General features: G+C 40.1%; 1 protein-coding gene across 7 annotated transcripts in view; it reads left to right on the plus strand.

Moving 5' to 3' along the window:
- FGD4 (FYVE, RhoGEF and PH domain containing 4) overlaps nt 1–26,100 on the plus strand; it is a 257,216-nt gene that overhangs the window by 197,338 nt on the left and 33,778 nt on the right. For 6 of the 7 annotated variants that reach the window (XM_037990137.2, XM_037990138.2, XM_037990140.2 and 3 more), the window contains 6 exons: nt 11,167–11,256; nt 13,651–13,796; nt 14,530–14,686; nt 21,008–21,146; nt 23,840–23,898; nt 24,202–24,348. In XM_037990137.2, the coding sequence (XP_037846065.2) occupies nt 11,167–11,256; nt 13,651–13,796; nt 14,530–14,686; nt 21,008–21,146; nt 23,840–23,898; nt 24,202–24,348 (738 nt within the window). Of the gene's footprint in view, nt 1–11,166; nt 11,257–13,650; nt 13,797–14,529; nt 14,687–21,007; nt 21,147–23,839; nt 23,899–24,201; nt 24,349–26,100 lie in introns of those variants that run through there. The other variant, XM_037990145.2, reaches the window with a different exon arrangement.

Genomic DNA, 26,100 nt, shown 5'->3' on the forward strand with positions numbered 1-26,100 from the left:
TCACCATGTTGCCCAAGCTGGTCTTGAATTCCTGAGCTCAAGTGATCCACCCGCCTCAGCCTCCCACAGTGCTGACAGGTGTGAGCCACCGTGTCTGGCCAGACGTATCACTTTAACAAACTCACCAGGCCATGGCTTCCTGACATGTTGAAATCATCGAGATGACAGGAAGGAAAGTAATGGTGTGGGTTTGAGAAAAGGAAGTAGAGTTGCTAATTAGGTTAGTTTTGTACTCTTACACTAAGTTTATGGTTCCTGCAAAACATCCATTTGGAGATATTAATTAAGCAAGTGGAACTATGGATCCAGAGCCCAGGAAAGGGTAAGAATGTAAGAGGATGTGCATGAGAATGTGATTAACGTTGGCAAAGCAGAATGTGTAGGAACAGGAAATGGGCCAGGAGTTGAGCCGTGAAGCACAAACAATAGAAAAGGATGTTTAATAAATTGTCTAAGAGGAAAAAGAAGAGAGAACAGTGTTTTGGAACCACAGGGATGGAGGGGAATGGGGTGGGGGTGCAGGCATATTGGTAAGCTTTAAGGAAAAAAGTATGGTCAGCATTTAGAATATGGAACTAGGAGTTAACTTGGAGACCTAGGCCTTTAGTAGGACTTGATAGCTAACTAGCTGTATACCAGTATATAACTTGGTGAACTTGGGTAATTGAACAAAGTTGAGCAAATGTATATTGCACATAGGCTATGAGCAAGGCACTGCAGTAAATCCAAAGAAGAAACTTATAGTTGAGATGGAGAGTTAAGACAACAAATGACCTTTACTCAAGATATCCTGGGATAAAGAGAAAAGGCCTCACTCATAAAGCTAAGGTTTACATCATGGCTATTAGTGTGAATTCGCTGTTGTTAGCAGAAACAGAGAAGTCATGGAGAATCTAGGATGGACTGAGGGACCACAGCACCAAGGTAGCTTGCAGGCTTTGTGATTGAAGTGTCTATTTGGGCAGTGCCCTGTCAAGACCAGTAGGAAGTCCTCCGGGTGCAAGACTTGAAGCTTGGAAAAGGTGGCTATTGTGGCAACTGTGACCATGATTCTGAGAGCCTCGGGCAAAGACTGTAGGGCCAGTCAGAAGTCTTCCCAGCATTGCTAAATGGCCTGGAATTCAAGAAAGAGAAAAAGCAGACTTGGAGCCGGAATTAGCCAGGATGAGCAAGTCAGCAGTGCCAAGAGAACAAAGGATGGGGTGTACCAGAATGTTGAGTTGAACCAGGAGAATTGGGAAAGATCAGGTGCTTGGAGGTCACAGCGTGTAGAAAGACCCAGTTTAGTGTGAGTGTGAGAGAAATGGAGAGCTAAAATCTTGCTTTATATGGGTTTAAAAACAAATTAAAAAGCCAGATACCGTAACCTAGTGGTCAGGAGCACAGACTCAAGAGCCAGGTCCTCTAGATTTGAATCCCACTCAACCAGTTACTAGCTCTGTGACCTTGAGCAGATTACTTCAATCTCCCTGTGCCTCAGTTTCTTCATCTGTAAAATGGAGATAGCATATCTACCTTGTAACATTATGAAGTACAGATCATGTACTAGTTGTAAAATGCTTTAGAACAGTGCCTTGGCACGTAAAAGCTATGTGTTTATTAATTAAACATCCTGTTTCCTCACTTGTGAATCAAGATCAATAGACTCAAGACCTGATATGTCATTTAATAGATCCAAATTTCAACACATTCTGCCAGGTTAATATGAGCCCTCTCTTTCAGTTCTCCCACTGTGGGATACACAGAGTTCAGTTTGCATACCACCTCTTTTTTAACCTAGGGTTCCTGTATTTTGTTTCTCCTGCTTGAGGACCGTTGGTTGTTACCACATGATATACTCTCATTAGTGTGTACAAAGTTCTAACTTAAGGGAATTAACGTAAAGCATTTATAAATGACTGAGATACTTTGATGACTGAGTCTTTAGATAGGTTAATTCAGTTATTTAATGTGTATACATAAACTCAGTTTTTCTTGGTGCCTGTTCTTTAATTTCTATAAAACTCAAAGGACTCGTTAGTGTAACTTATATTACGTGGATTATAAGACCAAAGTTGTTCTCTCTTCACCACCACTTACTTCCTGTCTGATCTTGTGCAAGTAACCAAACTTTTCTTCTTTGTGCAACCTCTATTTCCCCCTCCTCCCCGACATGTCACGAAAGAATGTAATTGAAACCTTCAGATTAAAAGCTCTCACTTTTTTTTTTTTTTGACATGGAGTCTCACTCTGTCACCCAGGCTGGAGTGCAGTGGTGCGATCTTAGCTCACTGGAAGCTCCGACTCCTGGGTTCACACCATTCTCCTGCCTCAGCCTCCTGAGTAGCTAGGACTACAGGCGCCCGCCACCATGCCCGGCTAATTTTTTGTATTTTTAGTAGAGATGGGGTTTCACCGTGTTAGCCAAGATGGTCTCGATCTCCTGACCTCGTGATCCACCCGTCTCAGCCTCCCAAAGTCCTGGGATTACAGACCTGAGCCACTACGCCCGGCCTAAAAGCTCTCACTTTTAACTCTCCTTGAACCCAGGAGGCAGAGGTTGCAGTGAGCTGAGATCGTGCCATTAACTCTCACTTATCTGTTCGCCCCTCTGGTTTCAAGTTTTGAATTGGGTAGTGTGGAAGACTTAAGTTTGGGAACATATTGGTGGTGGGTCACAAGGAGGCCTGGACTTACCTCCCAAAGCTTCTTGCAGGATCATGCTGAGCTGACAGCCTGTTGATGCTTATGACACTATATTATAAAGCAAAGAATGCTGGGCACGGTGGCTCATGCCTGAAATCCCAGCACTTTGGGAGGCCGAGGTGGGTGGATCACCTGAGGTCAGGAGTTCTAGACCAGCCTGGCCAACATGGTGAAACCCCGTCTCTACTAAAAATAACAAAAATTAGCCGGGCGTGGTGGCACGCACCTATAATCCCAGCTACTTGCGGGGGCCGAGGCAGGAGAATCACTTGAACCCGAGAGGCCGAGGTTGCAGTGAGCTGAGAGCGCGCCATCGCACTCCAGCCTAAGGGACAAGAGCAAAACTTCGTCTCAAAAAAAAAAAAGCAAGGAATAACATATGCATATCATAAGTGAGTGTTCTCTCTCTCTTTTTAATAATGTGAGTCTCAGTGATAAATTCCTCACTGTTAACAAATCTTTCTTGAGACCTCATGATCCTTTTGATGGCATTTATGACATGAACTTATCTGAACATGAAACCTGTGTTTTATTCCTCTACCTTCTGGTTTTCTTGTTCCCTAAATCCAGAGGGATTTCTCCTCGTGCAAAAGGCTGTAGCAGAGCAAGAACTTGGTTTTCACAGACCTGGGTTTGAATCCTGGCTCAGTCACTTACTAGCTGTGTGACTTTGGGCAAGTTACTTAACCTCGTGATAACACAGCTTCCTCATCTATAAAATGAGAGTGATAATACTCCTGCTTCACAGGTGGATTGGGATTATATGAGATAACTCATGTGCAGCACATAGAATAGTGCTTGTAGTAAGTACTCATTAAATGGTGGTGTCAGCATCTCTCACTTGTAATAGCTTCCTTGATTTCCCAGCTCCTTACTTTCATGATAAAGAATCTGCAGAATTTTGGAATATCACAGAATGAAGATGTCTAATACAAGTAATAGGTTAGACCAATTATGTGACATTCAAATGTCCTTGTGACCTAATTTTAATTTAACAGCCTGCAGCCCCATTGAAGACTTCAGTGTGTGGCAAGACATATAAAATGACATATCAAAGTGTTGATGCATCTGATAAATTGTGGTACAAAATCAAATATTCATTCCCTAAGTTGACTCAACTTCTTTATCAGAGAATGGGTTTTAGGGACCACAGAGACATATGTACCTATACAAAGGGTACACCCTCTTTTTCTATAGAAGAATATAATTAACTGACAGCAGATTTGAGTAGAAACTTGCCATGATTAATAATTGTTCATTCATGTCCTGTAAAAACCTGATAATTTACTTGTTTTGACTATAACCTCTAATAAATAGATAGGAAAAGCTGCAAAGCCTTTTAGTAGCTTTTAGTATATGTTTTTAGGGAACTTCTTCCTACCTAAAATGAAATCACATATGAGAACATGTGCTGAAGAGTCATAAAAAATAATATTGTCTGATTCATTTTTAAAAATTGAAGATTTTGCCTTTGAAGCATTTCTCAGGAAACTATAATTGTTTTTAGCATTTACAACATTCTTCCCAGAAGATCTGCTCCCCGACTTGGTAGTTTCAAGGCATGTAGCAGGGTGGATGGCACCAAGATTTTGAAGAATGAATCACTGGTGCCACCCAAGTGTTTCTGCCTATACGGTTAATGAACTCGGTGAGCTGCAGTGCGGGCCCTTTGTTCTGCCTCCAGCCATATGGGAGAGTCATGCCAATAGGTCTGAAAAGAGCTGCAGGATCTGGTAACATCTGCAAATGAGGAGGCAGGACTGACACTGCAGTACATTCATGAAGTAGTGGGCTACAGTGACTAACAACCAGGCTGAACCTAAGCCCAGAGAGAAAGGAGCAGATCTCTCCTAAAGGGTACTAGAGGTGTGAAGGCAGACAGTAACAGCCTAGGAAGTGCGTTACACAGAAAGAGGAAAGTTAATTGCATACTCTGTTATTGTTAAGAGGAGTGTGACTTTTGGTGCTGATAGCTTAGATATCCTCTCGTGTATTTTTATTTTGAGGCAATACTCTAGGAATCACCTTTCAATTTATGAGTATAGTATTGTGTGTGTATTTGTAAGTTAAAAATTAATCTATTTATTTATTTATTTTTCATTTTTTGAGAGAGTCTGGCTCTGTCGCCCAGGCTGGGGTGCAATGGCGTGATCTCGGTTCACTGCAGCCTCCGCTTCCTGGGTTCAAGCAATTCTCCTGCCTGAGCCTCCTGAGTTGCTGGGACTACAGGTGTGCACCACCATTCCCAGCTAATTTTTGTATTTTTAGTAGAGATATAAAATTTAGTAATTTTATATTTAAAATAAAGGGATATCAAAAGTAAGATGCTTTTAAAATCCCGTTTTTGAAAAACTATAAATTATACTTTAATTATAAATTATGTTGAAAAGTCAAGCTTTTTTTCTTAGACTTCAATAGAAGAAAATGGGATTATATATTAAATTAATAGTGCATGACTATTACTGTTTCCCAAAGGATTGCAAGAATAAATGGCTTCATGGTGAAGTGCTAAGCACGAGTAGTGGTTATATAACTTTGAGGTGTCTGATGTTGAGAAACAGTGTTTACCTATTTAGCTTTCCTAGTTAACAAAAATCCGGCTACAGCCCCAATGTACCAGCAATTTTAAAACTACTTTATTATTTATATGTAATTCTAATATAGTAATAAAGCCCCATGCATGCAAATAAATCATCTATTTCTCCTTAAATGTACTTATAGATGAGTTTCCTTAAATAAGTTTTTCAAGTTGGAGGCCACCATATTATTACTTCAAAATGACTGTATTTTGTATACCTAATAATTACTAAAATGCTGAAAAGTCTCTTTTTAATAGAATTTATATTGGAAAAAAAGAATGTATAAATTAAAGGATATAGTAGTACCACTTTTCATTTTCAGGTGGATTTTGTAAGCAGATAGTTGGTGATTTGTCAGTCTGCCTGTTTACAGGCACATATCACAGTCTTGGGTTTTGTTGAAAGAAAGATGATAGTGAGAGCCAAGGTATATCATGAATAGTAACTTAAAATCGTGTACTTGCCTATATGATACAGTTACTTTCTAACTCTGACCTTGGGTAAGTAACCTGGCCTCTTTGAGCCTCTGGATTTTGTTTGTTGTATGTGTGCTATCTGTAAAATAGAAATAATAATGGTATTTATTGTTGTAAGGATTAATCAGTTTATATAAAATAATTATAACGGAGTCTGGCATACAGTAATCAGTGAATAAGTGTTAGCTTTTATTATTATGGCGATATTATTGCTGTTTTGGTTGACCTAAAGCAAGGCACAATTAGTCCGTGATTTACTCATCTCCATCTCAAAATCCGTAGTAACTTTTCTGCAAACCTATATGTAAGTGAGTGATTAAACCGTATGTTATCAGCAAACTTGCTTTTTGCTTATCTTTATGTTGGCTTTGTCAGGGTTAAGGACATAACATGTAGAAGACCATCTGTGTGGAGAGAGCATAGCTTTTGCTAATAACTGCTGGCATCCCCCTTGGATTTTGCAAAATCTGACCAGGATATCCACAATTGCCAAGTTCAGCTAAAGCATGCTTTGCAGTCAGCAGATTGTTCTGATAAGCTTCCTATTTAAGATCCTGTAGGATTGTGGAAGACCTCAGGGGTGACTTCATTGCATAGCAGTAATGCATAGTAAGATCTGTTAGTTAACATATTCCCTGATTCATGAAAGATGTATTATTTTATCATGGCACAAGTTCTGCCAGATTGCTGTCTTTAAAGATATTGTCATAATTAGAATCAGAACATAGGGTATGAGTGAGTCAAAACGATACATCACCACTATCAATAAAACCAGGGGCTTGAACAGAATAAACTACTGCTACTAATAACAACATGCATGTATTTCAAATGAATTTTGCTGAATGACAGAAGCAAGACTAAGAAGGCACATGCATTTACATGACATAGAAAAGGAAAGATCAGTAGGTACCAGGATCTGGTGATAGGAGGATAGAGGGGGTTGATTGCAAAGGGGCACAAGAATAGTTGAGGCATGATGGAAATATTCCATATCTTGGTTATGGTAGCGGTTGTATCAGAGGTTCTCCGCCTGTGGGTCACAGACTGGTACCAGCTGGTCTGTGGCGTATTAGGGATGGGGCCGCACAGCAGGAGGTGAGTAGTGGGACAGGCAAGCAAGCAAGTGAAGCTTCATCTGTATTTCCAGGCTTGCTCCCCATCACTCACATTACCATCTGAGCTCCACCTCCTGTCAGATCAGCAGCAGCATTAGATTCTCATAGGAACTTGAACCCTATTGTGAACTGCGCATGTGAGGGATCTAGGTTACCCACTCCTTATGAGAATCTAACGACTGACGATCTGTCACTGTCTCCCATCACTCCCAGATGGGACTGCCTAGTTGCAGGAAAACAAGCTCAGGTCTCCCACTGATTCAACATTATGGTGAGTTGTATAATTACTTCCTTATATATTACAATGTAATAATAATAGAAATAAAGTGCGCAATAAATGTAATGTGCTTGAATCATCCTGAAACCTCTCCCCACCCCAACCCAGTCAATGGAAAAATTGTCTTCCACAAAACCAGTCCCTGGTGCCAAAAAGGTTGGGGAAGTCTGGGTTACATTATCACATGCATTTGTCAAAACTCCTGGAACTATGCACCAAAAAGGGCGAATTTTACTGTTTATAAATTATGCCTCAACTGTTCTTGCTTAGAAAAGCAAAACAGGCCGGGCACAGTGGCTCATGCCTGTAATCCCAGCACTTTGGGAGGCCAAAGCAGGCAGAACACGAGGTCAGGAGTTCGAGACCAGCCTGGCCAGCATGATGAAACCCCGTCTCTACTAAAAATACAAAAAATTAGCTGGGCATGGTGGCATGCACCTGGAGTTTCAGCTACTTGGGAGGCTGAGGCAGGAGAATTACTTAAACCCAGCAGGTGGAGGTTGCAGTGAGCCGAGATCACACCACTGCACTCCAGCCTGGGTGACAGAGTGAGACTCCGTCTCAAAAAAAAAAAACACAGCAAAATAAAACAAAGGGCTTACAACGTTGATACAGGGGAGTATTTCCTGTGAATATGAAGGACAGCATATTCCTGTATCTTCCTCTGAAATGTTGATAGGTATCTTACGTATTTACTATGCATTTATGTTTACTTATTACAGTTTGGAAAGTCACATTTTTATCCCACAAAGTATTTAAGTTTTATCTCTTTCTCCTTATAAGTAGTAATTGCTTAAAAATTACTTAGGTTTTTAAATTTCGTAGAATATCCTGCATATGTTTCATATATCAATCGGGATACTTCTGGCCACAAGTAACACTTAGCCTGGCCTAAACAATAATGAAGTGTGTTGGTTTCATTCCTGTGGTTATGGGCTGGTTGCTCATAGCACTTAAGCCTCCATATACTCTCTTTTTCTAGGAACCCCAAAAAGAGACGTCTTCCCATTGGCTCTGCCTTAAGAATAGGAAGCTACCTGTTGCCAAAGCCTTCAGTGTATATTTCCTCATATCTCGTCTCCAGAACCAATCACTATGTACTTGGATTCTTACGCTATTCAGGGCTCCACCTTTTGATCTGGAAATAAGGTCTGTTTCCCTAGAGGAACTGACTGTATAGTAGTAATATATACACTAACCCAACCTGGATACTATTAAGAAATGAGGGGTGGGAAATATGCCAAGCTGGCAACCAACAGTGCCAATACTTTATCCCGAATTGTATTAAGTTAAACCAAAACTTTGACTAATTGTGCAACTAGATGACTACATAGTTCTTATATCTGTGTTTCTGAGACCACAGATTATTTAAACATTATTATATTGCTTTACCTGAGGACTTCACCTAAAAATACCTCATTTCAATGCCACTGTAAGAAGCAACGCATTAACTTTGTATATTAGAATGGATCTTGTATGTAAAGTGTAAAGCATGAAGTAGATCTCATGAGGTGAACACAGTGAAGTATTCATAGAACTTAGTAGCATTTATACACAGTTTAAAATGTAGTATTTATACATAAGTTAGACACTGGCTTAAAATATACTTTGGTCTACTTTGCTTCTAGAGTTTTACCTATACTTTATAATCTCCTACAGAGAAAGGGAGGGTATTTCAGCAAAGTAGTAGATAGAAAGTTTTCAATACAAAGATTTGCATATGAAACACAAAATGCCTTCTAATAGGACCAAGCCCAAGGGCTTTAAATAGTTGAAGAAGGCTCCATGGACAAGAATTGGAAATACAGCCATCAAAAGAAAAGTGTCTTAGATGCCTAGAGAGCTACAATAGCAAGAGCATATGCCAGGCAGAGGATGGAAAGAAGAAAGGTTTCGAGATGGTCAGGGACACATTTGGATGGTAATCAAACATGCATTTGAGTGATGTGTTTGGAGGGAATGGTGCCTGTGATGATAGAATGAGAAGGAAGTTTGAGGAAGTGAGTAGAGATCTGAATAACCCTGAATGTACACAGTATGGATTTTATCCTGTCAGTGAGGAGAAGACGAACGAAGGCTTTTCTTTCTGTGAAAGTAGAATTATGTGTGCAATGCAAAGTGTTTTGGTTTTTTTTTTTTTAAGTTTAGAATTTTCTTTTCACTTTAAGATAAATAACCCTAGAAAGTACTTGGAAGGAGCCAGGCATGGTGGCTCATGCCTGTAATCCCAGCACTTTGGGAGGCTGAGGGGGGCAGATCACCTGAGGTCAGGAGTTCGAGACCAGACTGACCAACATGGAGAAACCCTGTCTGTACTTAAAATACAAAATTAGCTGGGCGTAGTGGCTCATGCGTGTAATCCCAGCTACTTAGGAGGCTGAGGCAGGAGAATCACTTGAACCCAGGAGACGGAGGTTGCAGTGAGCCAAGATCACGCCATTGTGCTCTCGCTTGGGCAACAAGAGGAAAATTCTGTCTCAAAAAAAAAGAGAGAAGTACATGGAAGGATATAACTTTGTTATATATTTTTCTCAGAGCAGAAATCTTAGCATATACATTAGAAAGATTTCCACAAAACAATTGATAAAATACAAAAATAATAACATTCAGAGACAATGGCTTAATTATTTGGAAATACTGTTACTTTTTAGTATTTATAAGGATTAATTCATTCTTGACAATGCTTTATAAATGTGGAACAAAGGAAAGTTTCAGAAAGATTTCTCATACGGCAATATACAAGGTAAGAACCACAAAATATTGGAATCAGATCATTTGCTAGCTATTGATTGGGCTGGGCTTGAGAAGAGATGAACAAAACAGGGCGGCAGTGTTGACAGCTTAAAGGATGAATGCTAAATTTAGACATAGTATCATAAGTAGGACTTGGTAGCAGTTAGGATGCCATAGTAGAGAACAAAGTTTAATTCAAGATTCCAAAGCCAGGTAACTGTACCGTTACCAGGAGGAGAAAATTAGGAGTTAGTAGTAGGGTAGAGGTTTCTCAGAAAAGATGAATTTGGGCTTGTGTTGTCAGCATGTCAAAGTAGTAATAAATGTCCAGCGATAGTTAGGTATGTGATTGCTACTCATTCGTTCATTTGTTCAGCAATATTGTATTGAAAACCAATGTTTTTATTGAAGCATTGTAGTAGGCACAGGAGATACAGCAGCTAGCAAGAAAAAAATGTTCTGTCATCATGAAACTGGCAGGGTTATATAAATATATTTAAGGGTTAAATAAATACATACTGAAGAAATAAAGTAGGATTTAATGGAAAATAATATGGGCAGACAGAGGTGAGGGGGAGCGTAAATGAAACAAGATTAACAATGAGTTGATACTTGTTGAATCTTGATGGGCATGTGGGAGTTCACTTTACTATTTTCTGTATTATTTGATTGAAGTTTTTCTTTCTATTTTTTTTGAGATAGGGTCTTGCTCTGTCACCCAGGCTAGAGTGCAGTGGCACAGTCATGGCTTACGTGGCCTCAACCTCCTCCCATCTCCACCTCCCAAGTAGCTGGGACTATAGACATGCGCTACCACGCCTGTGCTCAAGTGATCCTCCCTCCTCTACCTCCCAGTGTGTTGGAATTATAGGCATGCGCCACTGCGGCTGGCCTAATAAAATATTTTTTTAAAAATAAAAACTTAATGAATGTATAGAGCTGATAATCAGACAAGATGTCTGAGTGATAACATTTCCAAAGAGTAGCCTGAGAAAGATGGAAAAATGAAGAAAGAGTAATGCTAGAAACTGAAAAATATAAAAGATTTCCAGGAAAAAGGTAGATACGATGGTGGTAACTGCTGCAGAGGTCAAAGGAGAAACTATAGTTTAAATCCAACTGCTTACTAATTTCTAGTTTTGTTCGTTTCTGATTTGGCATCTCTTGATGGCTGAAAGAACTGAGTAACTGAAAAGCTTGAGAAAACTATTTTGATCAAATCATTTGAAGAGGTGTTTTTTACTTTAGAAATATTGTCCAAGGTATCTTTCCTAATGTGTGAATATCTGTTCAATTTTTAGGAGACTAATGAGCAAAAACTTCACAAAATAGCCAATGAACTTTTGCTTACCGAAAGAGCTTATGTCAATCGACTTGACCTCTTAGATCAGGTAAGATTTTCTTTCTCAGAATTATTTGATATTTTGGCATTGTACATCATTTTAACCTAGTAATGAAAGTATTTTAGAAACTGCATGAAGGAAGGGCCTGTTTTTGACTAGTGAAAAGTACTTGCTCAAGGAAATCTCCAGCACTTTCAGCTTGGTCAGGTACGGGCATTTTCTAATTTGTAAACAGTAGAGGTTTCTCTCTGTGTGAATCACAAAACGTGTTTATCAAGTGTCCTGTAAACTTAAACACTAGTCTGTTTCTTGACCTTTCATTGTCATCCTAAGAACCATGTTACCATTATAATCTAAGTAAGATATTGATGATTCTAATGCTAAGAATCATTGATTCTGTTTGCCTCATTTGCTGTCTAGCATTATGCGAGTGATCTGAGCTGGTGTAGTCATAGGGCCGGAAGGGATTTTGAAAGTTCACTTGTTCAACCTTGTATGAAACATTTAATATAGTAGCTGGCATAAAGTTACCCAGCTGATATTGGTTTAATGTGTGAATCTACTTTATCGTGTTTTGTACTTTCATCATGGAACCTTGAGTATCATTTCAAATATACACTTGGAAAGTCTAAGAATATATTATAAGAATAACTTTTGAAAACTAAGGCATCTTTTTTTGTGTTTTGGTTTTTTTTGAGACGGAGTCTGGCCCTGTCGCCCAGGCTGTAGCGCAATGGCACGATCTTGGCTCACTGCAACCTCCGCCTCCCGGGTTCAAGCGATTCCCCTGCCTCAGCCCCCCGAGTAGCTGGAATTACAGGCATGCACCACCAGGCCCGGCTAATTTTTTGTATCTTTAGTAGAGATGGGGTTTCACCATTTTGGCCAGGCTGGTCTTAAACTCCTGACCTTGTGATCCTCCCACCTCGGCCTCTCAAAGTGCTGGGATTACAGGCATGAGCCACCACCCCCGGCCACTAAGGCATCTTAATCCTGTATCAGCAATAAATAGGACAGATGGTTGATTGCCCATACAGACTCCTTGTTAGAAGGGAAAGCTGCCATGTTAGAGTGTTACTTGTAAGAATTGTCCCACTTCTGCTGCTGGAAACTGGAATTTCATGGAAACAGGCAATCCTGTGCGTACCTCCTTATCATTAGTTTCAGAAGTGAACTGCTTGCCTGCTAGGGTGAGCCGTGGGAAGCCATTTTAAGGCTTATGCTCTTTGAAAGAATGAGTTTATGGGTCACATATTCATTTTTAAAGGAATTTCATCATAAGCCAAAATCAAATAATGTGAAGTTTGTACTTTTGAAACAACTCTCTTCCTTATGGGAATTACAGACCTGAAATTTTAGATATTCCCATAGTGGACGTATTTCTCTTCTCTTATCAAGTTATGTGGTTTTTTAAAGCCAAATAACTCATTAGCCACTGTTGCTGACCTTTTAGAATTCTAGAGTCCTAATTACTACAGTAACCTAACTATTGGAGCCTCTAAGGACATAATTTTTTGTTTTTTTTGCCTCTCAAGAAAATACAGTGGAGGTGAATTTAGAAAATTAACAACCATCTGGATATTATGAAGGAATAGACCTCCTTCTGCCTACATGTAACAGAATGGCAATTAAGAGGTATAGTAGCCTTAGTGAAGTATAGCTAAGACTGAAGGTTTGGGTTTTTTTGTTGTTGTTGTTTTTTGTCTTCAACGTACGTGTTACTATATGTAGGAAGAGACTTTTCCCCCTGTGTATCAGTGTTTTATGTTACTGTGCATTATTATTTACTAAAAAGCAAGTAAATATCTGAGAATTGAAATATTCCTTTGTCCATTCATTGGCCAGATATTATGCACTTGTTCTATTGTGGGAACTAAATCATGATGTTCCCCTTTCCCAAGGAGCATACAGTTTTAACAGGAAAAATGAGACTTACATCAGCAAACTACAATAAAGGGAAATATGTAATAAGTGAATAAGTCTTTCAAAACTTATTGAGTTTTAAGTCTTATTTAAGTCTTATTTAAGACTTATTATTTAAGTCTTATTTAAGTCTTTCAAAACTTAAAGAGAAGTGAAAAATACCACAATTATTGTGTGTACATAAAGTGTTTTCACATTTCTTAACTCTGGCTTATGGATAGGAAGGGTAAATTCTATTAACCTCAATTGGAAATTTTCTGGCACAGAAAAGGTGAATTATTCACCATAATATTCCTATGGATAGGAGCATAGCCTAGATTAGAATCAAAACTTCCTGGTTCTTATTCCTGATTCTTCTAAATCAAAGCATATACTCCTAAATTTCAAAGGATTTTCTTGAACCGTAAACTTTTCCAATTGCTCAATAAAAAGTTACTAAGAGCCCACTATGTGCCGAGCACAGTGCTAGGTGGTTAACCAGTAAATGTGAAGTAATGCTTACATTATTCTTTTATTCAGGTATTTTATTGCAAACTGTTGGAAGAAGCAAACCGAGGCTCGTTTCCAGCAGAGATGGTGAATAAAATATTTTCTAACATTTCATCAATAAATGCCTTCCATAGTAAATTCCTCTTGCCAGAGCTGGAGAAACGAATGCAAGAATGGTAAGAGGAGTAGATAGAAAATGATATGTTTAAGGCAGTCATATAAGATGCTGTATTTTTCAGCTTTTAAATTGAAATAGAAATGCCACACACAACTGTAACTAGACATTTATGCTAAATTTTTACCGTGAAGACTACTGATAGAAATTGTGGTACAAAGGACTTCATGTCTGCTCTCCAAACTATCATTTGGTTAGTGAAGACAAGATATCGGGTCATGTGGAGCTTCAAGAATTCCAGAACATCTCTCTCTGCTATGACATTCCTATAGTCCCTTTAAAAAGGTGCTGCATTGTTCTCTACCAGCCTCATAGTACAGTGAATGAGATAAAGCACAGAGTGTATGTAGAATGGGATGACTTCCTCTCTAGTCCTGTCAGTTCACTCATTCTATAAAAAATCTTAATGTGCCGGGCGTGGTAGCTCATGCCTGTAATCCCAGCACTTCAGGAGGCCAAGGCAGGCGAATCACTTAAGCCCAGGAGTTCAAGACCAGCCTGGGCAACATGGTGAAACTCTGTCTCTACAAAAAATACAAAAAACTAGCCAGGCATGGTGGCGCGTGCCTGTAGTCCCAGCTATTGAGGGGGCTGAAGCTGGAGGATTGATTGAACCTGGGAGGTCGAGGTTGCACTGAGCTGTGATCATGCCACTGCACTACATGACAGAAAGAGACCCTGCTTCAAAAAGAAAAAAAAATTTTTAATGACTTGTTTTTCTGTATTTGATACAGGGAAACTACTCCTAGAATTGGAGACATCCTTCAGAAATTGGCACCATTCCTTAAGATGTATGGAGAATATGTGAAAGGATTTGATAACGCAATGGAATTGGTTAAAAACATGACAGAACGTATTCCCCAGTTCAAATCAGTGGTTGAAGAAATTCAGGTAATAGGACTGTTTCGTTCAAAGCTATAAATTACTATTGCCATACAAATTATACAGTCTTCTAGATCTAAAACTGAGATCTAGAGATCTGAGACACCTAGCCAAAACTCATACTACGCCGAATTATGCAAGATCATCTCTGCAAAGCTGAAATAGACATCAATCACATGCTGCATACTAAGCAATAACTTCTCCATTTGCTTTTGAGACCAGCAGAGGATGATTTTTATTAGGGTCTACGTAAATTTACAAAATGAGTTCACATTCAGGTCTGTGCCTCTCTTGCATTATTTCAGAGGTTGAGTTGTTGGAAGGAATATAAAGAATGATTGCTGTAAACCTTGAGATTTGGGAAACTAATCATTCTTTTTTTGTCACTTGATATCTGTATCCTCATTTTCTTCTGTGTCACCAAACCTGAATAACACACTTTAATAAAACCGTAATAATTTCCACTTGATTCTCTAGTTGAAATTGTTAATATATTATTTGATACAGTTGATATTGAAGAGGCATATTTTAGATCATCTAAGATTCTTGGTGTGGGATTTCTTTTGCTCCTTGACTGTCTTATTTTGTGTCATAGGAATTTTTTTAATTGTACCATTTTAATTCCTCTAATTGTCAACGATTTTTTGAGTTATTTTCCAGTGGTTGCTTTTAGGATTATAGTATGCATCTTAATTTTTCACAATGTACTTCAGATTATACTCACCTTAATTCTTGTAAAATGTAGACACTTAGTTCCAATATAGCTCTGTTCCCTCCTCTATGCTCTGTACTGTTAGTGTCCTGTATATTACGTTTTTTGTATGTTGTGAGTCTATAATACAGTGCTACAATTGTTATGGAAGGATATGAGAAAAAATGTATCTATAAGTCTATTTTATACTAACTTTTATATTTGCCCTTTCTAGAGTAACTTTTTTTCAGCAAACATGATTGTTGTTTCTTATAAAGTAGGCCAGCTAGCAATGAATTCTGTCAGTCTTTTTGTCTGGGACTACACTTATTTTTTCTTGACTACTGAATGAATGAAGAATGAAGTGCTAGATTCAGAATTCCTAGTATATGGGTTTTTCCTTTTTTATTTTCTATTTTGCTTCTATAATTTGTGTGTGTTTGTTTGTTTTGAGACGGAGTCTCGCTGCTCTGTTGCCCAGGCGTGAGTGCAGTGGCGCGATCTAGGCTCACTGCAAGCTCCGCCTCCCGGGTTTACTTACACCATTCTCCTGCCTCAGCCTGTAGCTGGGACTACAGGCGCCTGCCACAACACCCAGCTAATTTTTTGTATTTTTAGTAGAGACGGGGTTTCACCGTGTTAGCCAGGATGATCTCGATCTCCTGACCTCGTGATTCGCCCACTTCAGCCTCCCAAAGTGCTAGGATTACAGGGGTGAGCCACCACGCCCAGTCTTTGTTTCTATTATTATTATTATTATTATTATTATTATTATTATTTTAGAGATAAGGTCTTGCTCTTGTCACCCAGTCTAGAGTGCAGTGGCCCAATCACAGCTCACTGCAGCCCTCAACACCTGGGCTCAAGCAATCTTTCCACCTCAGCCTCTCAGGTAGCTGGGACTACAGGCATGCACCACCACCCTGGCTAAATTTTAGATTTTTTTGTAGAGACAAGGTCTGGCTCTGTTGCCCAGGCTGGTCTTAAACACCTAGACTCAGCCTCCCAGAGTGCTGGGATTACAAGCATGAGCCACTACACTCAACCAGTATATGGGGTCCCCGCCAGCACTTCGAATATGTCGTTCTCCTGCTTTCCATCCTCTGTGGTTTGAGATGAGAAGCCAGCCATTGATTGTATTGATATTCCCATGTATGTGATGAGTCACTTTTCTCTTGCTGCTTTCAAGATTTTCTCTGTGTTTTGGCTTTCAACAGTTTAAATATGATGTGTCTGGGTGTGGACCTTTTTGTATTTGTCCTAGTTAGGGTTGGTTGAACTTTTTGCATTTGTGGATTGATTTTTTTTTAAATCATTTTCAGAAGTTTTCAGCCATTATTTCTTCAAATATTTCCTGTCCTTTTCACGTTCTCTTTTTTTTTTTTAATCTTTTTACTCCCATTACACAAATTTTATGGGTTCCTTTTGTTTGTTTTGGATATGGTGTCTTGCTATGTTGCCTAGGCTGGCTTCAAACTCCTGGGTTCAAGTGATCCTCCCAATCTCTCTTCTAGTATTCAGATTGTATGATTTCTACTAGTCTTTCAAGTTCCCTGATTCTTCTGTCATCTCAAATCTGCTGTTGAACCTATGGTGAATTTTTCTTTTCAATTATTATATTTTTTCACATCCACAACCACAACTTCTGGCTAGTAGAGTTATTGGCTCTCACCCCTCGCTCACCTCAGGGATCTTCACTTCTACTGATGTTGTTGGGTGTGTGTGTTCCCCACCATTCCAAATTGAATGAGCCCTTTTCAGCCTCAGCAGAGGAGCCGCCAGTCCTCACAGCCCATGCCACCCTGACGCCCCCTTCCTAGTGACTGAGCTGGGAGAGGGACAGGAGCAGCTACAGGCTAGCATGCCACAGATTCTCACCGTTCTTACCCAAAGTTCAACAATTTTTAAAGCGTAAACATGGCCGGGCGCGGTGGCTCAAGCCTGTAATCCCAGCACTTTGGGAGGCCGAGACGGGCGGATCACGAGGTCAGGAGATCGAGACCATCCTGGCTAACACGGTGAAACCCCGTCTCTACTAAAAAATACAAAAAAAACTAGCCGGGTGAGATGGCGGGCGCCTGTAGTCCCAGCTACTCGGGAGGCTGAGGCAGGAGAATGGCGTAAACCCGGGAGGCGGAGCTTGCAGTGAGCTGAGATCCGGCCACTGCACTCCAGCCTGGGCGACAGAGCAAGACTCCGTCTCAAAAAAAAAAAAAAAAAAGCGTAAACAGATTTCAGATTGTTGCATGCCTTTTAATCAATTTCTAAAATGCAGATATTGTTTTGTCAATTTTATCTAGCTTTATAGCTGCTTTAATTTTTTTTTTAATTTTTGGAGATAGAATCTCGCTCTGTCACCCCAGGCTGGAGTGCAGTGGTATGATCTCGGCTCACTGCAACCTCTGCCTCCTGGGTTCAAGCGATTCTTGTGCCTCAGCTTCCTGAATAGCTGGGATTACAGGTGTGTGCCACTACACCTGGCTAATTTTTGTAGTTTTAGTAGAGACGGGGTTTCACCATGTTGGCCAGGCTGGTGTCAAACTCCTGGCCTCAAATGATCCCCCAACCTCGGCTTTCCAAAGTGCTGAGATTACAGGCATGAGCCACTGCACCTGGCCTATAAGCTGCTTTTAACAGGGAGGATTTGCTAGTCTCTTCATTCAGCTGTAGCCAAAAAGCCTGCCTCATCCTCTTCACTCCTTTTTTTTTTTTTTTTACCTTCTTTTCTTTTGTAATTAAACACTCACCTACCTTACTGGGCTCCTTTGATTTTTACTAGCTTCTTTTGCTAATTCTGAAACGTGGGCAGAGCATAAAGTTTGCCTTCTACAATCTTTCTTTTCATGCTTTTCAGTGATATCTTATTCCCACATGCCTTTAACTATCTTGCCAGACAGGTTCCTCTAGGGTTGCTGTTTCTAGTCTAGTTCTCTGCTCCCAAACTCCAGGTACAAATAGCTGAGCATGTGAACATCTTGTCATCCAAACAAAGTCAACATTTTTTCCTATTTTTAGCTCCCAAGCATTTTTCTATCTGACTTTTTAGGCCTTGTGTAGAGTAGATAATTATTCTGATATGTATTGGATTTATTAGGTGACACCATTATCCTGTCATTTACCAGAGCTTGACAACTTAGCTTTATCTTTGATTTGTTACATGTCTTCATTCTCTGTATGTGTTCATTTGCCTGTGAAATAATGTATTCCAATTGCTTAGCATAGTGCTTGTTGCATGGTAAGTGCTCACTAAATGATAGTGGTGATGGTAGTGATAGTGGTAGTTATTGTCTTATCATCCTCTGAATTCTGTCTCTACAATGTCTGTCTTCTCCATATTATGACCAAACGACATGGCTTATAGAAAGAGTGGTAGATTGGGAATCAACTAACCTAGTTTAGAATTCTAAGTCTGCCACTTACAGTCACTTGACCTTAGAAAGCCACAGTTTCTTCATATAAAATATTTAGGATCAGTAATACTTTCCTTGATGTACATAATAGATTTTGGGAAAATCAAATGACATATTTAAATTCATATAATTAATATCTTAAACTTTATTAAGGAAAGCTATTATTCTCTCAACTTCTATGCCAATTTCAGGCCCTTATTATTTTCTTCCTGGTCTGTCGTAACAACTTCCAAACTAGTTTCCCCCGTCCCCCTAAAGCTACGCTGTAGTAGATTAATCTAATAGAGCTCAGATCTAATGATACAACTGTCCTGCACAAAAATCTACATTAGATGAAACAAATCTAAACTCACCTTGACATCATTACCTCATGTTACCTTTACTTTACATCTTCTATTTCCCTCTACTTATCTTTTTTGCCAAGAAAACCTCTCTGTCCCTTTCACTGAACATACTTCATGCTTCATTACCGTGGGCCTGTTCTCTCCTGGACTTGCTCCCTAGTCTGTCTTTTTCTCCAAAACCTGCACTCATCAGAGGTTGCATTAAATGTTCCCTTCTTTGTGAAGCCTTTAGTTACTTGTTTGCTTCAAATGCAAACACTATGTCTTAAGATAGCTTTGATGCCTTGCAGTGTCCTGATCGTGGTGTGAATTCAGTATATATTTTAATGGGATTTCTGCTTTGTTTAACAGGAACAAGAACATTTCTTATTTTTTCCTCTCTTTTGTTAACAGCTTCTTGGAAGCAAGTGATATGGACTTAATTTTGCCCTAAGAAATGGAGTTCTATTTACAGAAATTGGTTTCTAATGAAAAAGAATGCTTTGAACTGATGAAAAATTAAAATTTTCTGACAGATAAGATGCCCAGATCTCGTTATTCTTCTTTGTGGAGTCTTTTTTAAGTTCAAAGGCAATGACATTTATCATAGCCTTATTACGAAATAGTTTCTGCTGAGTCCAAAGTCATTTAATACAGTTGTTCTTAGCAAACCTCATTAAACAGGCATATCTTTTGAAACATCTCTATAGAATGATTTAATGATGTGACTTCACAAACCCTTGTAGTGACTAATTGAAGTGGTTGTCAGCAATCTGGAATTTTCTTGCTTAAAATTCTGCTTGATTTTTTCCCCCTTTCTGTTCTTACACCAGATTGGTAGTTCTCAACTTCAGTGTTATAGAAATATCAGGTGTTTTTAAATGCATATTCTGTAGCTGGGAATGGTGGCACATGCCTATAGCTACTTGGAAGGCTGAGGTGGGAGGACCACTTGGGCCCAGGAGGCAGAGGTTGCAGTGAGATCACACCACTGTGTGCCTGGGCAACAGAGTGAGACTCCATCTCAAAAAAAGAAGAAAAAAATGCGTATTCTCCATCTCCTTCCCCAAAGATTGTGATATTATAGATTGAAGTGGGGTTCAGAAGTCTGCTTTTTTTTTTTAATTTTTTAAATTTATTTATTTATTTATTTATTTATTTATTTATTTATTTATTTATTTTTTGAGACAGAGTCTTGCTCTGTTGCCCAGGCTGGAGTGCAGTGGCCAGATCTCAGCTCACTGCAAGCTCCGCCTCCTGGGTTTACGCCATTCTCCTGCCTCAGCCTCCCGAGTAACTGGGACTACAGGCACCCGCCACCTCGCCCGGCTAGTTTTTTGTATTTTTTAGTAGAGACAAGGTTTCACCGTGTTAGCCAGGATGGTCTCGATCTCCTGACCTCATGATCCGCCCGTTACGGCCTCCCAAAGTGCTGGGATTACAGGCTTGAGCCACCGCGCCCGGCCATTTTTTTTTATTTTTTTGAGATGGAGTCTCATTCTTCACCCAGGCTAAGTGACATGATTTGGCTCACTGAAACTTCCACCTCCTGGGTTCAAGCAATTCTCCTGCCTCAGCCTCAGCCTCAGCCTCCGCATAGCTGGGACTACAGGTGTGTGCCACCATGCCTGGCTAATTTTTGTATTTTTAGTAGAGGCGGGGTTTTGCCATGTTGGCCAGGCTGGTCTCAAACCCTCACCTCAGGTGATCTACCCATCTCAGCCTCCCAAAGTGCTGGGATGACAGGTGTGAGACACTGCACCCGGCCAGAAATCTGCATTTCATGCAAGTGATGGACAACTTTGTCAAAAAATATTGTCCTTGACGAAAGTTGTGTTTTACAGTGAGTTTTTAGACTTGCTAACCTAATTTTTAAATGTTTCTTAGAAAACCTTTCTCATTACAGAAACAGAAAATCTGTGGGAGCTTAACTTTGCAGCATCACATGCTAGAACCTGTTCAGCGGATTCCCCGGTATGAGATGCTCCTTAAGGACTATCTAAGGAAATTGCCTCCTGATTCCCTGGACTGGAATGATGCTAAAAGTAAATGCTTTTTTTGTTTTCTCTCTATTACGGAATAATCAAGCGGCCAAGCAGCCTTATGGTTTCAAAGGGAAATATATCTCACAGCTACTTTAGTCAAATGTTGCTGTTAGAAGATAATTTCATTGGAAATTGTTATCATCACCTCAGTTAGGCAAGTCACTTTTGAGCCAAAATGACAAGTTTAGAGCAGTGCAAATCACATTTATTTTTCTGGTTTCATGTTAGTCACTGGCTCTGAAATATAAAATTATAGACTTAAAGACATCTAGAATAGCAATACACAATTTCCTTGTCAGAGGAAGAATACAACCATTCAGAATTACAAGTGCTGCTGTTTAATTAGATAGGTTGGTGCATACCAAGAAAGCTAAGGTGACATTCACTATGTAAAAATAACCTAAGCAGAGTTGGTTCCACCTGCCCTAACATGCCTACCATAACAGGAAATGGTGCTTTTTATTGTCCAGTAACATTTTCTCCAAGAAAACTTTATTTCAATTCTGTTAGATGTCTTATTTTTTCATTAGATTATAATGAAAGGGTTTTTTTTAAAGGCTTATAAGTTTCAATAATACTTTACCTTTTTCTGTACTTTTGTGAATCAACTGTAAAAGCATGAATGAAAATTTAAGAAATAACAGTGGCTTGATATTCAACAAGCAGTAATGGTACTTGTGTACAACCTTAAAACATTGCTACTTTCCCTTGTAATTTCTTGTTTTCTGTCATAAGTGAACCTTGATGAGAGATGAAGTACATAAAACATTTTTTGTCTTGGATCTTTAACCTTTTCTTTTTTAAATTATTATTATTATTATTATTATTATTATTATTATTATTATTAGAGACAGAGTCTCACTCTGTTGCCCAGGCTAGAGTGCAGTGGCACGATCTTGGCTCACTGTAACCTCCACCTCCCAAGTTCAAGCCATTCAGCTAATTGTTGTAATTTTAATAGAGACGGATTTTCACCATGTTGGCCAGGCTGGTCTTAAACTCCTGACTTCAGATGATCCACCTACCTCGGCCTCCCAAAGTGCTGGGATTACAGGCGTGAGCCACTGCTCCTGGCCCTGATCCTTAGTCTTTTCTAGAACACAGGCTGTCTCAGATGTGTTTCTCCCACCATTTGAGTGACTGATCACAGAAACTTCTCTTCTCCATTCGCCTCTTCCATAGTGTAGAATGAACTCGACTTGCCATCTCCTCAAACCAACTACTTCCTGGGAACTCTGCCCTGTCTCCACTTCCATCCATCTCGCCTGACTGCTTGATTTGAGTGGCAGATCTAGTGGTGGAGGTGGGGGTGGAAACACCCCTGCTCTTCCTCGAACTCATCTCTAGAGCAGTGGCTTTATCCCGTCTTATTTTGTCTTCCTGTGTCCTGGATCCTGTATCAAGTGCACAGCGTGGCCCACATCAGAATAGTTCTTTAAAATGTAAATTAAAATTCAGTTTCTTCTATACTCAGACTTTGGTATCCCCTTAGATGCCCATGTCAGAAATGAAAAAGTTGGTGACATGGTATGGCATTTTATTCCTTTTCGTTTGTTTTTCATTGCTACTTACACTAAAATTCTAAAGAGATCACAGAAGAAAGGCTTTTGGTGACCTAAAAGTAGAAGCGAAAGCAGCAAAAGTGCATTCTGTCCAGCAGTACACAGAAGATAAAAAAATGTAGTTGAAAAGTCTCAGGGTTGTTGTGGTAACAGAATTAGGCAGGCCAGTATTCACAAAACAAAAAAGAAAGGAAGAAAACGGGACATGATTTAGGATTGAGAGGTTTTCCCTGGGGTCAGTCCCGCAAGAGGTCTCAGCATCCACAGCACTTCACCAGCAGCCCCTGGAGCTCCTATGATGTCCACACCAAAGAGTTCCCATTCCCAGCTGCCACAGCAACAAAACCCTCCAACACTGGCCTCAGAAGATTCCCTTTCACCCGACCCAGGCTAGAATTGTGAATGTATTTTCCCAGAGAAAGTAGGCTATGCTTAGTGGTTAATTTGCTCATACAACTAGTAAAATACCTACTACTCCTGAAATATTTTAGAACTTTTGAGTCAGAAACCTGGGTTTAAATCTGGCCCTCCAATAGCATAGCTGTGTGACCTCAGCCAAGTTGTATTATTTCCCCATTTCATTCATCTGCCAAATGAAGCTAAAATACTTAATGGTTTAAGGCTGTGTAAGAATTGATACTGTAAGTACCTGGCAAAGTACCTAGTATGGAGTTAGTGTACGCTGTAAGTTTCAAAGTCTTTGAGTATAAAAGAAACTGAATTTTTGTTTACATTTTGGAGAACTATTCTGATTTGGGCAATTCTGTGCACTCAATACAGGATCCAGGATGGGGGGAGACAAAATAAGTTTGGCTGGGGCCACAGCTCAAGAGATGAACTAAGGAAAAGCAGTGATGTTTCTATCTCTGCTTATTAATTTTGATGGTTCATTAGGGATTAATTAAACCTGTGAGCCTAATCATCATGTGTGACTTTTCATAAGGAAATACGAAGTTTCAAGTAATCTGCTTACAAATGAACTTTAGAAAGTATACCGTTTATAAATGGAAAATGCCACTATTTTTGTTGTATCTTTGGTCTCAGACTTCTTAATTTAGTAAGTTATTCAGCTATATAGAAGCACAGAAAGGACAAAGCATATTTATTTACTTTTCTTTTTTTCCCATTTAGAATCACTTGAAATTATATCTACAGCAGCAAGCCATTCTAATAGTGCAATAAGAAAAATGGTAAGTGGTTTTCGGAGGAGACAGGAGCCTTCTGATTAGACAATTATCAATAATACTGCCTCAATACTATGTAGATTTGGACCAAAGTGAATTGAAATAGATGAACCAAAAAGAATGTTTATGAAATGTTTAATGTTATCTGGAATAACTCTCTGAACTTGCTAATAACTGATGGAATTTATATCTAAATGTATGCTTACTCCTAATCCCTTCTGAATTTACATTTTAGTTAAGGTCATAGTATTATTAAAGCTACTAGGTTGAAACTTGCCTGTATGTGATCTTGCTGTTTTAATTTCCTAGGAGAACCTAAAGAAACTCTTAGAGATTTATGAAATGTTGGGAGAAGAAGAAGACATTGTAAACCCTTCAAATGAACTAATAAAAGAAGGACAGATCCTCAAACTAGCTGCTCGAAACACATCAGCACAAGAACGCTACCTTTTCTTAGTGAGTATTATAGTGTTACAAGTCATATAAGAACTATAGGCCGGGCGTGGTGGCTCACGCCTGTAATCCCAGCACTTTGGGAAGCTGAGGCGGGCGGATCATGAGGTCAGGAGATCGAGACCATCCTGGCTAACACAGTGAAACCCCGTCTCTACTAAAAATACAAAAAATTAGCCAGGCATGGTGGCGGGCGCCTGTAGTCCCAGCTACTCGGGAGGCTGAGGCAGGAGAATGACGTGAACCCGTGGTGAACAGTGGTGCCGAGATGGCACCACTGCACTCCAGCCTGGGCAACAGAGCGAGACTCCATCTCAAAAAAAAGAACTATATATAAAAATGTGGCTGGGCACGGTGGCTCATGCTTGTAATCCCAGCACTTTGGGTGGCCGAGGCAAGTGGATCTCCTGAGGTCAGGAGTTTGAGACCAGTCTACTAAAAATACAAAAATTAGCTGAGTGTGGTGGCAGGTGCCTGTAATCCCACTACTCAAGAGGACGAGGCAGGAGAATTGCTTGGACCTGGGAAGTGGAGGTTGTAGTGAGCTGAGATCGACAGAGCGAGACTCCATCTAAAAAAGGAATTATATATAAAAATAGTTGTATACAGCATGGAAAAGTAGAATGTTTCCTTATTCACCAAAGCAATTATATCTAACCTGTTTTAGTCAACATTCCATTTAGGGGATATTCCGTTTAGGGATTCCATTTAGGGAAATGTTCTAAGTAACGTATTTTTCTGTAATTTTTCTGTATACTTGGTATGGGTGGCCAGCAGTAGTGGCCCATCTGGAGCGGTGCTGCCATGATGCTGGTTGCAGCAGGAGAGGCATGGCCAGGGCAGCTACCCAGTCGCAGCTGCTGACCCAGGCATTCCTGGGAAGCCCCCTGTACCCCTGCAGGCTCAGAAATGCCTGCTCCCACTGCCTGGCCTTTCCCTGCTCCCGATGCCCATTCCGATTTCGGAGCAAATTTGGGGTCAAGCCTGGGTGCTGTTGCAAACCAGCAGGGTGTGCACACACTTGGGACAGTGCTGATATGCCAGCCCCCTGGTGTCTCAGCCTCTTCTAGACTTTGGGTGCCAATGAGCATGGGAGGGAAGCCAAGGGGGTGCTGAGGGTAGCTTGGTGTGGCCCTACATGTTCCCCAGTGCCAGTGGTGGAAGCCGCTTGCGGTATGCTTGGTCCCGCCATAGCTTTGCAGGGAGCCAGCACCCATGCTGGTGCCTGGAAATGCTCCCCTTGCTGTAGCTGGCATGCCTGGCTGTGCGCATGACCCAGAACCCGTGCTCGCTCATTCACGTACCCCTTGCTGCTCCAGGCTCACCCTTGGCAGGTGTGGGATCTGGGCTGGTAGCACAAGCCAAGCGCAGCCTGCCAGGCCAAATGGGCAGAATGAGCCCAGCAGGCCCAAGCAGATCTCACGCAAAGGAGCCACTGGCCACAAAGGTTTATGGCAGACAAAGCAGCACCCCAAGGATCCTTTGATAGTATAATTTACTTCAGTAGCACATACTGACAACAATTTAACTTTACACATGTGGGATATGATACTTTCGGAAATGCTCCTTTTGCTTGTTTCAGATTTTCTCTTTCATTCTCAGGTAATTGGGTACCATTTCCTGGATATTTTGTTGGTGTGTCATGTCCTGACATCAATTCTCTTCCTAATCCTCTGTAGTCACTATTTTTAATCTTTCTAGGCTAAAAATATATCTAGGCCTGGTTGTAAGACTTATGTCTAAAATATCTATGGG

Source organism: Chlorocebus sabaeus, chromosome 11 (genome assembly GCF_047675955.1).
Source record: "Chlorocebus sabaeus isolate Y175 chromosome 11, mChlSab1.0.hap1, whole genome shotgun sequence".
In the NCBI taxonomy this organism is placed as follows: Eukaryota; Metazoa; Chordata; class Mammalia; order Primates; family Cercopithecidae; genus Chlorocebus; species Chlorocebus sabaeus.